Source organism: Anguilla anguilla, chromosome 1, assembly GCF_013347855.1.
Source record: "Anguilla anguilla isolate fAngAng1 chromosome 1, fAngAng1.pri, whole genome shotgun sequence".
Classification (NCBI taxonomy): domain Eukaryota; kingdom Metazoa; phylum Chordata; class Actinopteri; order Anguilliformes; family Anguillidae; genus Anguilla; species Anguilla anguilla.
In genome coordinates this window covers 52,293,718-52,307,476 of record NC_049201.1, presented here as the reverse complement: position 1 = coordinate 52,307,476, position 13,759 = coordinate 52,293,718, and the positions used below count along the sequence as shown (strand labels likewise).

The window sequence follows — 13,759 nt, the reverse complement described above, 5'->3', positions numbered from 1 at the left end:
TCAATGAAGATTCGAATTTAGGGAAGTGCCCAAAAATCAAGCTTAGACGGCTACCTGGCTATTTATTGACTATTCTTCTTCAGACAGATGCTAAAGCAGTATTTAATTAAGAACTTGCTGCTGCATAATCACGTCTTCGTAACCGTAGTAGTTTTACACACGCCTGGAAAGACATTTCAACTCGTTCTTTTCGAACACTTCTGCGTTAGCTAGCACTAGCTATCTTAGCTGGATTATAGCATTCGGTGACGCTTGCCTAGCACAGTGAAGTACAGCCGAGCTACTCCTGCTTCGGCTAGGCTAATGCTAAAAGTATTGTAACCTAACCCACATTAGGTCACGAGCCTGCGACCCAGCAAGCACATCGCAAGCAGACACAGAGACTTCTGAATATAAATTACCTAAATAGCCAGCACCATCACTTAATGAGTACGGGCGCATGCCAGCCATTAATTCTTTTCAAAGTAACGCGCAAAAATAATAACAGAGCGTCGCGATGTCACTGCCTGGGAAAAATCACTTGCGCCGCCTGTCATAATACGAATGTTAAACGAATGTTAAGCCGAAAAGACATCTGGAGATGCGATGTTACTAGCTTAAGTACTTGACTTGAAGTACTTGATGTTATTGAGGTCGAAAGTTGCAGTCAGTGGCACAATCAGGAAAATAGCTGGTACCTAGTATCCAATAATAATAAAAAGACTCGGGAGCTGTGTGCCTCTTCTGGTATGCCTACAGTTCAGTGCTGGTGCCTCTGGTTTGGAAAACGACGGCAACGTCGTGGCCCAAAAAGCAGGACAGACGCGAGTTCAATTGTCTACAAGAAATGACATTTTCACAGGGCAAGCAATACGAAGGAAAAATGCAAGGTTTTACTCCCCACATCACGTCCGGGTCGATATTCATTGAGATTTGCAGGCAAAAAAATCGGTTAATTTTTTTGTGCTGCAGCTGGCTGTAAAATTACATGCGTTTTGCGTACAAAAGCCACATTGGACTTAAGAAATACGTTAGGCTTCACGGAGAATGCCTTGTTGGTGAATTTGAAACCTTAATTTCGTAATGTCTAAAGTTTCTACCCGTGCTGTCAATAAATGAGAACCACCAAACTCAGTGCTTAGTTTTAATGAATATGTTAGTCTTCTAGTAAGCTGCACACCAGAAACTTAATTTAGGTTGTGACAATTTGCGATAATTTTTTGTTTAAGTTTTTGGTTCACTGCCACTTGAAACCAACTATCGCATATACACCAATGTTCTAACGAGTTTACATCTCGTGACATTTATTGTTGCGTGAAGAGGTGGCTATCCCTGGTCCCTGATATAGTCTTTGTGTAGATGGTACTCAATATTTAAACTAACCACAAGTTTAAATTTTGGCAGCACACGCAGGTAATTGAACTCCAGGATGAAAACAGATTGTACATTTTATCAGCAATATTGAGGTGGACGTATAGTGGCTTGGTCAAAAATACATGATGCCAAGGCTTACCTTTTGAGATGCAACATAGGAGTGTGAATGGGTTCGCACGTTTAACTACAAAATAAGGTCGTTATTTAATGTAATATTTCACTTTCTTTTAAAATGGTTTTTGGACCTGAAATTTTTGCCTATAGTATTTGATACATGCCATAGCATTGTTCATGAAACCCAGCATGTTATTGGCTGAGTCTTGAAATTCTCAAGGGGACTAGTCCTGCGTGTATGTTAAAAAAAAAAGAAAAAAGAATATATATATAATTGCAGTCAGGTATTTCAAGATGTCCTCTTTATTTTTTTGTTACGTAGGGCCTGCCGTGTATTAACGGAACAATAGTATAGGCGGCTTTGTTTTGGCGCGAGATCAGCCTTGAGCCATCTCTCCCTAGGATAAAAATATGTACTACTAGCTACTGAATTCGCCTATGGTATTCTGTATAACCGTTGTGTGTCGGCAATCGCATCTTTTGACGTAATCAACACCCTCTGGTATTTTGCTGTAATTTATCGAATGACATATTGACATTTATTTGATTCCGGGTCCGAATCTCGCTTCTATTTACTCCCTAGTGTGAACGTGCATTGATGTACACGCGTAACTTTTCCTAACAAAAGCAGCGCTACGGGTTCATAAAATCATTCTCGAAGAGAACTAGAATGACGCGCGACCAGCTCCGATCTTCTGCACCAGGCGGGAGGTCACGCATGTCACAAGCTGGTTACACTACCCGAGGCGCAGCAAAAGCAGGGTGGAGGGAGAGGTGGATAGATTTGAGCAGACACACTCGTCTCAGGGTGGTAACTTACAACGACAAGTTCTCTCCAAATCCAACCCGACAGGATAGTAATGCTGCCCCTAAGATTATTGTCCCCTTTGTTCTTTTGTTTTGTTCTTTATATCAATTAAAAAATGTTCATTATGACTTTTTAAATTTTATTTAAAATGTATTTTTGACACTGTGTCTTCGCTGATGTTAGCCCAATGACAGTGTAGGGGGGGATTGTGAATAATAATAATAATAATAATAAAACAAGGTGGGGTGTTTGTGAAGTAAAAATGCACATTTTAAATATGATTTTTAAATGACCACTTACCTAGTTTTTTCTTTAATAAAAAAGAAAGAACTGGTGGTACCTATTTGGCACTGTAATGCCTTACGATTAAAACTCATTATGCTTATCAGACATTGCTGTGAGGTTCTCCAGAATGTCTCATTAGTTCTGAATGTGAACAGGGGGAGTTACATACCTAATGAGCCCTCGCCTCCATTTGCAGTGGTGATTATAAGGATCAGATGGACAGGCAGAGAGAGAGGACAATATGAAACATTGTCCAAGAGAACAGTGCCATCATCCTCTTCTGCTGCAGGCTCTCAATGTTTTTGATCAGGCAGGAGGAGAATGACACTGATACAGGTCTAATGAAGGGAGAGCTAATGCGAAGGATTTTATGCCTTAAAGGGGTAATGAGACTTGGAAATTTAGTTACAGTGTAATAGGATGTATACTCCACCTACCATTTTCAGATTTTGTGAAGGTCATAAAAGTACTGTACTGCTACGGGTAGAAGCGACATTTTGTTTTAAGATTTAAGGTACGGGAAAAATAAAAATGATTTGACGAGATGTATATTCATATATTTTTTGAGGATTTATATATTTTTATTGTACTTGGACTGATGTTGATTTGGAATTAGAGGGATGTGGGTTTTAAGCATGGACAGGCACTGCTGCAGTACTACATTTGGGGAAGGAGGAGAAGGTACTTATCCAGGTTATGTGACTTCTTGATATTTAGGGTACTTATAAACAGTAAATATCAAGCTGTATAAATTGAAAATGCGTAAAACACTTAAGGTGCATATAAATAATTAAATATAATTAACAGTCATACATTCGTGACAAGCATTTAGGCTCCTGGCTGTTCTGTTTGTGACTGACTGTTCATGAGTCCAAGCCTTGTTTTGTGTTTGTATGTTTTTTATGCATGTGGACTTATGTGGTCACATTTACATTTTCTGATTATGAACACTAGGTGGCGACAAATAACTAAAAAAAAATAATCCCTGCGCAAAGCCAACATTTTACGACCCAGTTATCATAACATGGAGTTAGTCAAGACAAGGAAACCCTATGTGTGTTGTAACAAAACACTTTCAGAATGTAAAAATGCTAGGCATATGGATAATCAAAGAGAGTGCACTGTTTCTCAAAAAGTGTCAAATTACTTGCCACAAATATAACATGCTCTTCTTTGCTTTCCTTGACAGGAAAACAGATCAATCTCTACAGAAATCTGAAGCAGAATCCTGGCCACTTTTTATTTTCAAAGAAAGAAAGGACAGTGAAATGGATAAACTGAAGAATAAAAGGAAGCTAAGGTCAGGGAAGGAGACTGACAAGGACGAGGAGGCTGAAGAGGTTAAAGGAAGTAGTGGAGCTCCACCGACAGCAAAAAAGGTCAGGGGTGATGACGTCACTGGGGCACAGAAGGGCAAGGATGGTACTTCCACTGAGGAGGAGGCGGAGCCTGGAAAAACACGCAGTCAGGAAGAAGATGCAGTTATTGAGCGGCATGCTGGTGGAGGTGCTGGCCAAGCAGCCAGCGAGGGTCGCGTTTGCTCCCTCTGCGGTTTTGTGGCCAAAACCCCCACTGCCTTGAAGGTACACACCAAGAGGAAACACTTTGGGGAAGGGGTGAGTACTGGGAAACCTGAGTTAACTAGAAACATCAAGCAGGATGGAGGAAGTGAGAAGTTTGAAACGCCAGAGACAAATATCACTGACCTTACAGAAGAACGCGTCAAAGTGATGGATAAGGAAAAACAGGTGATCACCTCAAATAGTAGTCTGCATGAAGGTGCATCTCCTTACCAGGCAGATTCCTTTAAGGGAGAACAGCTTCAGAGTAAGAGCAATGCAGCTGAGGAACAGGTTGAGAACATCCCACCATCCAAGTGTGAAGAAGCTGGAGAAGATGATAGCTCAAAATCAGAAAGGGATGTTGCTGGCAAAGATACCTTACTGGCTGACAAAAGAGCATTGGGTCTCCAGGCAAGCATGGAGGATGAGGGCAGAGTTGAAGAACTTCCTGAAGCAGAGGAGAAGAAAGTCCATGTAAAAACGAGAGCAAAACGAAGTAATCATGGTACAAGTCAGAGCGAAGACACCAGCATCAGTCCTACCCAGATACTTCTGGAAATGGTTGAAACTGTTACTGAAACAGAGAGTACAAGTATAGATGATTCGATCAGTCTGGATAATTCACACGAGAGTGATGGTGATGGAAAGCAAGAGGCCTCTATAGGGGTGATGGATAAGGGGAGCACTTCTGAAGCTGCTGGATGTTGTGCTGTCATTGCACAGGGCAATACTGATTGCCAGATCTTGGACACGGCAGGTCACCCAGCTCATAGTGCGCAGATGGAACTAAAAGCAGCTGAAGCAGTTGAAAAGCAGGGACCATCCATTAGGCAGAAGGTGGTGAAACGAGGCCCAAAACCCAAGACAGGCCATGTGCTCTGTGACAAGCACAGCATTGCGACACATGTCAAAAAGGTCCATGTGAAAGAAATGAACTTCTCCTGTCAGCCCTGCTCTTATGCTTGTGTAGCTAAGAGTGATTTTGAAAAACACTGTTCAAGCAACAAGCACAAAACAAGAGTGGAGGGCGCTAATGCCCTGGCAACTGGGGGTGCCATTGATAAGTTAGAAAATGCTTCAAAGACGGCAGCCCCTGTGCCAAGCAAGGACTCTGATAGGGTGATTGCTCTCCAGCTTCGGCCAAAGGCTCAAAGCGATCGCTTCCGTAACCGTACTCGCAACGATGTAGCATCCAATGGAAATGAGAAAACGGTCTCCACGGGTGATGAGCAAGAAGCTAAGGAAGGAAACCTGGGAGACTCATTCCAAGAGTGCATTGAGAAATCTTCCAGTGAGGACCAGTTACTTGATGATGATGCAGAAAGGATCAAGGAATTGGACCCTGGAGCAAAGCAGTCTGCTGGATCTGATGGGGTCACAGAGAGTGACGTAAGTGGAAGTGTGGAGATTGCTGAGAGGAGCAACCTGAAGAAAAGACGAGGCAGACCAAAGGGGTTCACTATGACTACTTGTCAATACTGTGGGCTGGTGGCTTCCAATGCCACAAACCTTAGTGTCCACATAAGGCGCAGGCACAGCCGTGAGTATGGCTTTGCATGCAAAGTGTGCAACTACTCTTGCGTGACCAAAGGTGACATGGATCGCCACTGTGCTACCAAGAAACATATGAAGCGTATGGAGCTTGCCAGTGATAGTCAGTCACAGGACTGTGAGGTAGACTCTATTAGTGTGGTGGAAGTCCTCCACAGCAAGGTACTTGTCACAGGGGATCAGCATAGTGTGGGAGGGGCTGTAAAATCAAAATGCCAAGAGGCAGCATCCACCAAGTCAACCCGGGAGGGCAATCCATCCCAGCTCCACGATGAATTGCAGGCTCAGATGGGTGACATGGAATCCAGATTAGTTGATCAGGAGGACACAATGCAAGAGTCAACCAGCCCAGCGGAAAAGAAGGGAAAGTATGACACAATCAACACCTGTACCTACTGTGGCTTTGTGGCCCACTCCCTCCCATCCCTTGAGCTCCATGTCAAGCGGAAGCACACTCTGGACTTTGAGTTTGTATGCCTGGCATGCAACTACTATGCCGTCACCTGCAGGGAGATGTCACGCCATGCTGCAACTGACAAGCATAGACAAAAGAGTCAGTCCTACCTAGGCCTCATTGAGACTAATGAGGGTGATGCAACTGAAAGGGATGTGAGTGGAGAGGCTGGGTCCCAGACTAATTCTGGAGGCCAGGATGTAACACTTTTAAGGACCCCTGGTATGCTAGGGGCTGCCTCCCATGTAGACCGTGAGACAGATGCAGAGACCCATCCGGGTCAGTCCAGCCCTAATGGAGATGTTGCAGCTTTGTGTAGTGTGGAGGAGACTGTCAACCAGTCCAAACATGGCACTGAGGCAAATGTTGAGGGGGAAGCGGTGGCAGGAGGGGACAGTGTAGAAGAAGCTGATGTGAGTCAGGAAAGTATCCTGTCTGAGAAGGATCCAGAAAAAGTTGAGCTGAAGGGTCACGAAGGCCAGACTGTGCCAGTACTGGACTTGCCCAGCACCGAAGTTTCCAAAGGCTCCATAGCAGACCCTGCTCCGGAGTCTGCTGGTGACCTCAGAGGCGAGGCTGACTCTGAAATGGAGGATGATGGTGCGCTAGAGGGTTCCTCAGATGCCGACCCAGAGATAGCTGATGGGAATGGGGACAGTGCATCCAAGATGCTCAGGGCGCTTCCTTTTGATGCATCCATTGTTCCCTTCAGAACCATGTTTGAGGGTGTTGCCTCAGTGACAGCTAAGAAGAAGGCACCTTCCCAGGGGCGTGCTGCAACTGCGGCAAGCTCTCTGAAGAAGACAAAGGCACCTGCAAGCTCTTCTGGAACAGCAAAAGGAGGTGGGTCTGCACGTATCAGGTGTGATGACTGTGGCTTCATGGCGGACGGCCTGAGTGGGCTGAATGTGCATGTCTCTATGAAGCACCCTTCGAAGGACAAGCACTTCCACTGCCTGCTCTGTGGCAAGTCCTTCTACACTGAGAGCAACCTGCACCAGCACCTGACCAGCGCTGCCCACCTTCGCAACGAGCAGGCCAGCATTGAGGAGCTGCCTGAAGGGGGCGCCTCATTCAAGTGCGTGAAGTGCAGCGAGCCCTTTGTTACTGAGCAGGACCTCTTCACCCACATCAAGGAGAAGCACGAGGAGCTCTTGCGGGAGGTGAACAAGTATGTCCTGGAGGACACGGAGCAGATCAACAGGGAGCGTGAGGAGAACCAAGGCTGCGTGTGCAAGTACTGCGGCAAGGTGTGCAAGAGCAGCAATTCCATGGCTTTCCTGGCGCACGTTCGCACACACACAGGTATGGCTTGGTTCCATTATAGTTGTTACAGTAGACAATGGTGGATGAGCCATTATGCATTCATGAGGTCCCCATTAGGGGCTTGTGGTCTGATATTTTCAAGCTTCATTACTAATAAGCTATTTGGTGACAAATCAACATGACAGCTCAATTTTTGTCAGGCATTGCATGCCAAAGTTAATGCTGAGTGTTTCAGTATGCCCCATGGATTATTGTATTTGCAGTAGTTTTATTTCAGGCATAAGACCAGTCAAATGAATATGAAATATTGTATGTGTAGCCCATATCTATAGATGTCATTTATGTGGTTTGTGTGCTTTGCCTCCTTAAAATCTTTGCTCAGTTTTCACTATTGGTTACTGAAAGCAATACAGCAGCCTCAAAGGAAAGGAATGTTGTTCCCATAAGAAACTAAACCCAGGAAAAGCACTTAAATGCTAGCCCCTGTAGGGACCATATACTTGTATGTTTACATGATTGTATTATTTTAAACAACAAAAAGTAGTTTTATAGTTTTTCACAGAGAATTAATCACTCATTCACAGCCTTTTCCCAGAAAATAACATTGTGGCCTTTGTGGAGTGCTTCAGCATCAGTCGTCTTGAGTCTGCTCCTCCCCCCCAGAACACAATAAATGGCAGAGCAGGTTTCACTCACGCCAGATGCATTAGGGAGGTGACATGGTCGTCTTTGAGGAGACGTCTGCTGCAGAGCCTCGCAGACTGCACACCCCAGCTGGTGCAGCACAGAGAGAGGCCATTTGTGCATTCTCACACACGTACTGTAGCTAAAAGCTTTGCCTTTTCTACCTACATCCAGCTGTCATAGAACTTCTGCAGAGAGGGTGAGAGAGAGAGAGAGAGCGAGGCAGAGAGATGGAGAGGGAATGAGCGAGATGCTAATGATGCAACGAATTGGATTCCCTATGCAATGTCTGGTCAAGACATGTGACTTATAATTGATGTGTCCATTACTTCAATTCTCTTGTAATTACAGTCAATAAGTCTTGTAAACGTGTTGGAGCTCGCTAAAAGCATAAGAAATGCAAAAGAGAGTTAGGCTAATCATTTAAAATAATCAATGCGGACGTTTCAGCTCTTAATTTCCCCTGTGTGGGGATAGCTGATCATTCTTAATCCATTAAGATTTATTTTGTCGTTTATAATGCAAAATAGGTTTTCACCGGTCACGACTGCGGGTTCGAGAATGTCCAGCAGGTTAAGCGCTGACTGTAGTTCATTACTCTTCCTTGACTATATATATTAATTGCTTTTAAAATCAGCTTAATGCAGGAACAAGAAATGAGGGAGGCATCGATAAATGCCTGTTTGGTTCTTTGGGCCTCGCCCCTTGCTAAGATTTAAATGACTAATTGGACTTCAGGCCTGTATTGTCTGTTCAACATAAAAATCAGCACCATTGTAGATAGACGGAAAAAGTTAAAAAGCCCAAGTTTAGCTATATCAAACAAGCCAAAAAGTTAAGTGTTGATGTGCCCAATGTGATCAACCACCTGACATCAGATTGTTTAGAGCTTTTATGGGGTGAATAATGAATAAGGTTTCATTCACGTTTATTTTAAACTAGCTGTTGCGTTTTGAAAGCCATACTTTATTAGGCTACACGTGAATACAGTATACAAAATTACTGGGACCTGCTGGACATTTGTTCAGTAGTTGAATACTGACCATGGAGTATAATGAGCTTACACACCATAGGTGCAGTTTATGGGGATGGGGTGGCATCCATTTAATGGCACATCCATCATTCAATCCCCCCCTTTCCGCCCACCCCTGGAGTGACAGAGGCATTATATAGCGTAGGCTCTCCTTGGTCACCAAGCAACAGTCCCCCATGCCCTTTTGAAACATAACCTAGCTATATCACTGCTGGCTTGTGCAATTAATGACCTCATCTTAAATGACCCCTGACAAGACACACAGACCACACCCACAACGGCTTTTGAAGAAGGCGTTAAAAAATTGTTTCCCCATTTTTGTTCAAGATATTGCCTAGAACCTCTGCTAAGACCACAACCCAGTCTATTTCTCTTTAAGAAGTGATTTTATCTAGCAGTGGTAAGCCAATGAAGCTTTTGCTCAAACCATATTTAAAACAATGCTGTCTAGCCATCCTGGCCTGCCGTCTGCCCATGCTGTAGCCGGATGGGCTGGTCTGAAAATTGAATTTACAGACTCGGTCTCACGCTGGCCTAAGCAAATTGGCCACCTTCCATATCATTGTGATTTCAGCTCTGCACTGTGAACTGAATATTATTCACTTGGTTTTTTTAGTCCAGTGAAGTGTCCCCCCCCCCCCTCAGCACAGGGTGAGGGTGCACACTGACTGCAGTAATGCAATCATCTGACTGGTCTGTAATGCTCTGAAGCTCCGCCCCAGGGGACCATTTTCGACTTGATGGCATCGATCAGTCTGCCCCTCTGACAGCTCTGGTTTACACAGGAGAGAACAACATTCTGCCTGCACCCTACTGTGCTCCATTACCCTGCCCCCCCCCCCACTCCCCCCCCCCCCCACACCACCTCCAGCACACAGAGGCCAGATACAGAACTCGCCATCACCTCTCTCATTCCCAGCACATCACAAATCCTGAACAGGAACACGCTATCCACCGCTCTCACCCGGCAGGAACAAACATCTCCTCCTGATTGGACACAAATAGTAAACACTCTCACACCTCAGACACAGGCATCAAATCTTAGACATACAGGCATAAACCCTCCATCCCCCTGACCTCTAGTCCACTCGACCCAAGGGATGGGATAGTGGGGCTTTCTGGATCTCATCCTGGAGTGAGCTGTCCCTCACTATCAAAGGCTTCACAGATCTGAGCCAATGAAAATGGCTTTTGCATTTGATAACAGCCAATGATTGTTGAGATGTGGTGACTACTGGAACTGAGTGGCTTGCAAGCCTTCATGACCCATATAGTCAATCTCAAGCAGGGCTGTGTCAGAAAAAGGCATTTCACCTCTGGCTTCAAAATGGAGTTTCCTATCCGAACCAGTCACTGCCACAAACATTTTCATCGCTAAATTGGTTTCTATTGCGAAAAATGATTTCCAACAAAGATATTTCTTGGTACAATTAATAGCTGACATTTCTCCCCAAAAAAGCAACAAAAAACAACAAATTTATCATATGGCAGATGATAAAGCAGGGGAAGATCTCTGACATTAGCAGAATGAGAATATTGCACCACAGTGTTGTCATATTCATTACAGCTGGGTTTTGGCATATTTAGTATGATATGTGATGAAACTCAAAAGGGAGGGTGGGTCATTTTTAAATGAATCTACCCAACCCCCCCTACCCCCCACCCCCACCCCACTACCCTTCCCGAATGCTCCACCATAATTTGGGAGAGTGGATACTGACATTCTCATTTGCTCCAGACACTGCTCTGTACCATATGTTATCGCATACCTCTATGAGCTAGGCTGCGCCAACTTTTACGCCCTGACTATGATGTAAGAGACTTTATTTGTGTAATGGTGGCATATATCACCGCGGTGTCACGCAGCTAATATGCGGCCATTTTTATGTGCGGGATTCCTATCACCAAGTTTCTGAAAGGTGCGTTTTTGTTCTGAAACTCGGGTCCGTGGCCCTGCAACATGACTGTGAAATACGCCACGGTCTGGCCCAGGATCACTTCCAAGACTCTTTAATCACGGGTGTTGTCCTCTTCCTTGATTAATCAATGAAATTATGGGGATGGGGAGGTCACACTGGTATTTGTCAGTTTCCCTAAATATTGCATTTTGCCAATGAGAAACGCAGCGGATTTGCATTTTTCTGAAATTAGTGCCTTTTTTCACCACGGAGAGCCAGCTGACCCTTGCTGCACCTAGACAAGCGTAATGGATGTGTGCTCCCCGCATGCCTGTTTAGAATATAGAAATAAAAGCTTGTGCGAGAGGGAACCATCATTAGGGGAGGGGATGGCCTGTTACTGGTTTGACTGACCATTAATAAGACCAAAAATTTACTGCCCATGTCCTAAAATAATGTATTCATTACCATTTGATATGATGGGGAGATATGGAATTCCTTTTACAGAAGGGGGGGGGAGGGTTGGGGGGGGGTTGTGATGGAATGAACAGCGCCGGAGGTTTTAGGAGATGAATTAGTCATTCTCAGTCTCATTTCAAATGCGAAAAAGTCACACCACCAATTTAGATGACAGTATTAATTTAACATGACACTGCATTAATGGTCGATTTCAGTTTTACGCAACTCGTCCAAGTGGAATGGACTCCCTTAAGTTGATAAGATGTGACGGGTGAGGGCCATAACGTCTTTCTCCCCTTGGCATTTTCAAACGCGTGAAGCCATCCGGATGGATCCAATCCCCACACGGGTCGCTCCCCGCACCTAGGCTTTGTGACTTGGAGAGTTTGGGGGGGAGGGGAGGGGGGGGGGTGAGTGGAGAGCGGTCAAAATGAAGAGATCCTGATTCGCCGTTGCTCAACTGTGAAACGCTCTTCCATTTCTGGACCTTGTTAGCACACGGCTGCCTTTCAATCTTCGTTACGGCATTAAAATTCGATGTGTCGTACTTTAAGCTCGCAGGAAGTGAACCGTGCATGAACGTATTAGTAATCTACACAAAGTGCTTAATCAAATCAGTGAGCGGAGCTGGGATAAATATTGCAGCGTGTCTGGGGATATTTGCAGGGAGATTTTTATTTTTTCCTTTTTTGTTGTATTAGAAGGGCTCTCAGTTAGATATGTGCCCCCCATTTAAAAAAAAAGAACAGTATAATTTTTTCCCCACACATGAATTTGGGCTATTACTGTACCACCTAAAGGACCTGCTCATTGGCTCTTATTTAAACTGGGTTCCGCCCACTGACTTGAGTCTGTGGACCCTATCCACCTCCTTAGTTCAGTGATGGTAGCAGCCTGCTAATGACCCAAGTGCACTGTGCCTTATTGATGAATGTCAGACAGGGACGTTCGCTCCCTCATCCGGACACTTGAAGCCCCCCTGATTTATTAATGACAATAATTAGGAATAAACCTCCCTTGCAAACCTAAGCAAAGTGATTAGTGTTTTAATGACGGAGAGGGGCGGTGAGCGCGCGGAATTGATCTGCGCACTCCACCTGACCTTTTGAATCCAATTTATGGTGTTCTGCGGTGGAAACAGAGCATTGCCCAGTACGTGTAGTGCCTTTTCTTCTTTTTCAAAATGAGCCCCAGTTCTAAGGTAACTGGTCTGGCGAAAAGAGCTGATTTGTGCAGGTCAGTAAACCAAAGAGCAATGGGGCTTCTATGGTATCGGCCATTTGTTTTATGTAGTTATACGATGACGTACGCTACTTAACGATTAGCGCTGAACATGAGCGCGTTGATACAAGACCTTGGACTATGGTTTCTTTGGTAACAAAACAGCACTTCCTACAGCACAGTGTCCCATTGTTGATTTGTGGCGGAGCAGCTCATATCTGTTCTATGAAGACAGCAGTCGGTTTACAGCTCTCTATAGAAAGCAAACTCGTTCAGAACAAAAGAGGGGAAGGTAAAGTAAGTACTGTGGATGAATCGAGTGGTTTGTAGTCTGGGCCAGTCGACATTGTGGCCTTCCAGGACTAAGGTTGAGCATCCCAGAACTGGAGCAATGTTTTCTGAACTTTTTTTTGGTAAATTTGTCCTAATTTCTGCCCATCTTGCAGCTATCTTTGCAGCTATTGTATGTTTGCATACTGTCCAGGCCCTGCTATGCCCAGCTTCTGTGAGTTTTCAGAGGATGGCAACAAGAGATTTTGGTGGCAGGCATGTGTTTATGCTTCAACAAATTCATACTAAATCTGAAAGAACATATGACTTAGTGCAGCAGTGTTTTCCCCTGAGCCTCTCTGACTGATCCCAAATCAGCTCCACACTGCTCCTCTACCAAGAAAACAGTGAGACAGGCTTGGAAGTCTACCTGATTCATGCATTTAACTGCTTTTTCTTTATGAGTCTGCCATGTGTTGTTTCTGATGTGTATTTCTTGTTTTCCGCTGATGCCTTTTCAGGATCCAAACCATTCAAGTGCAAACTCTGTGATTTTGCTACCGCCCAGCTGGGAGATGCTCGCAACCATGTCAAGAGACACCTGGGTGTGAGGGAGTACAAGTGCCCTGTCTGCGGGTGAGTACAACCCCCCTATCCTAGCCAATCGGGTGGGGCGGTTAAATTACAACCATGTGACCAGATAACACAAAATGCTTCAAGTTCTGTGAAAGTATTCCAAGCATTTCACATATAAACTTTACTGGCTCTAATGGTTATGATTTACACACAAAAAATAGTGAA

The 13,759-nt window shown here is 44.6% G+C and overlaps 1 protein-coding gene across 1 annotated transcript in view; it reads left to right on the top strand.

Annotated features, from left to right (window-relative positions):
* The window catches only part of znf407 (zinc finger protein 407), a 194,807-nt gene that overhangs the window by 351 nt on the left and 180,697 nt on the right, over window positions 1–13,759 (top strand). The window contains exons 2-3 of the mRNA XM_035414067.1: window positions 3,750–7,432; window positions 13,480–13,594. Of these exons, the coding sequence (XP_035269958.1) occupies window positions 3,829–7,432; window positions 13,480–13,594 (3,719 nt within the window). The 5' untranslated portion in view covers window positions 3,750–3,828. The remainder of the gene's footprint in view (window positions 1–3,749; window positions 7,433–13,479; window positions 13,595–13,759) is intronic.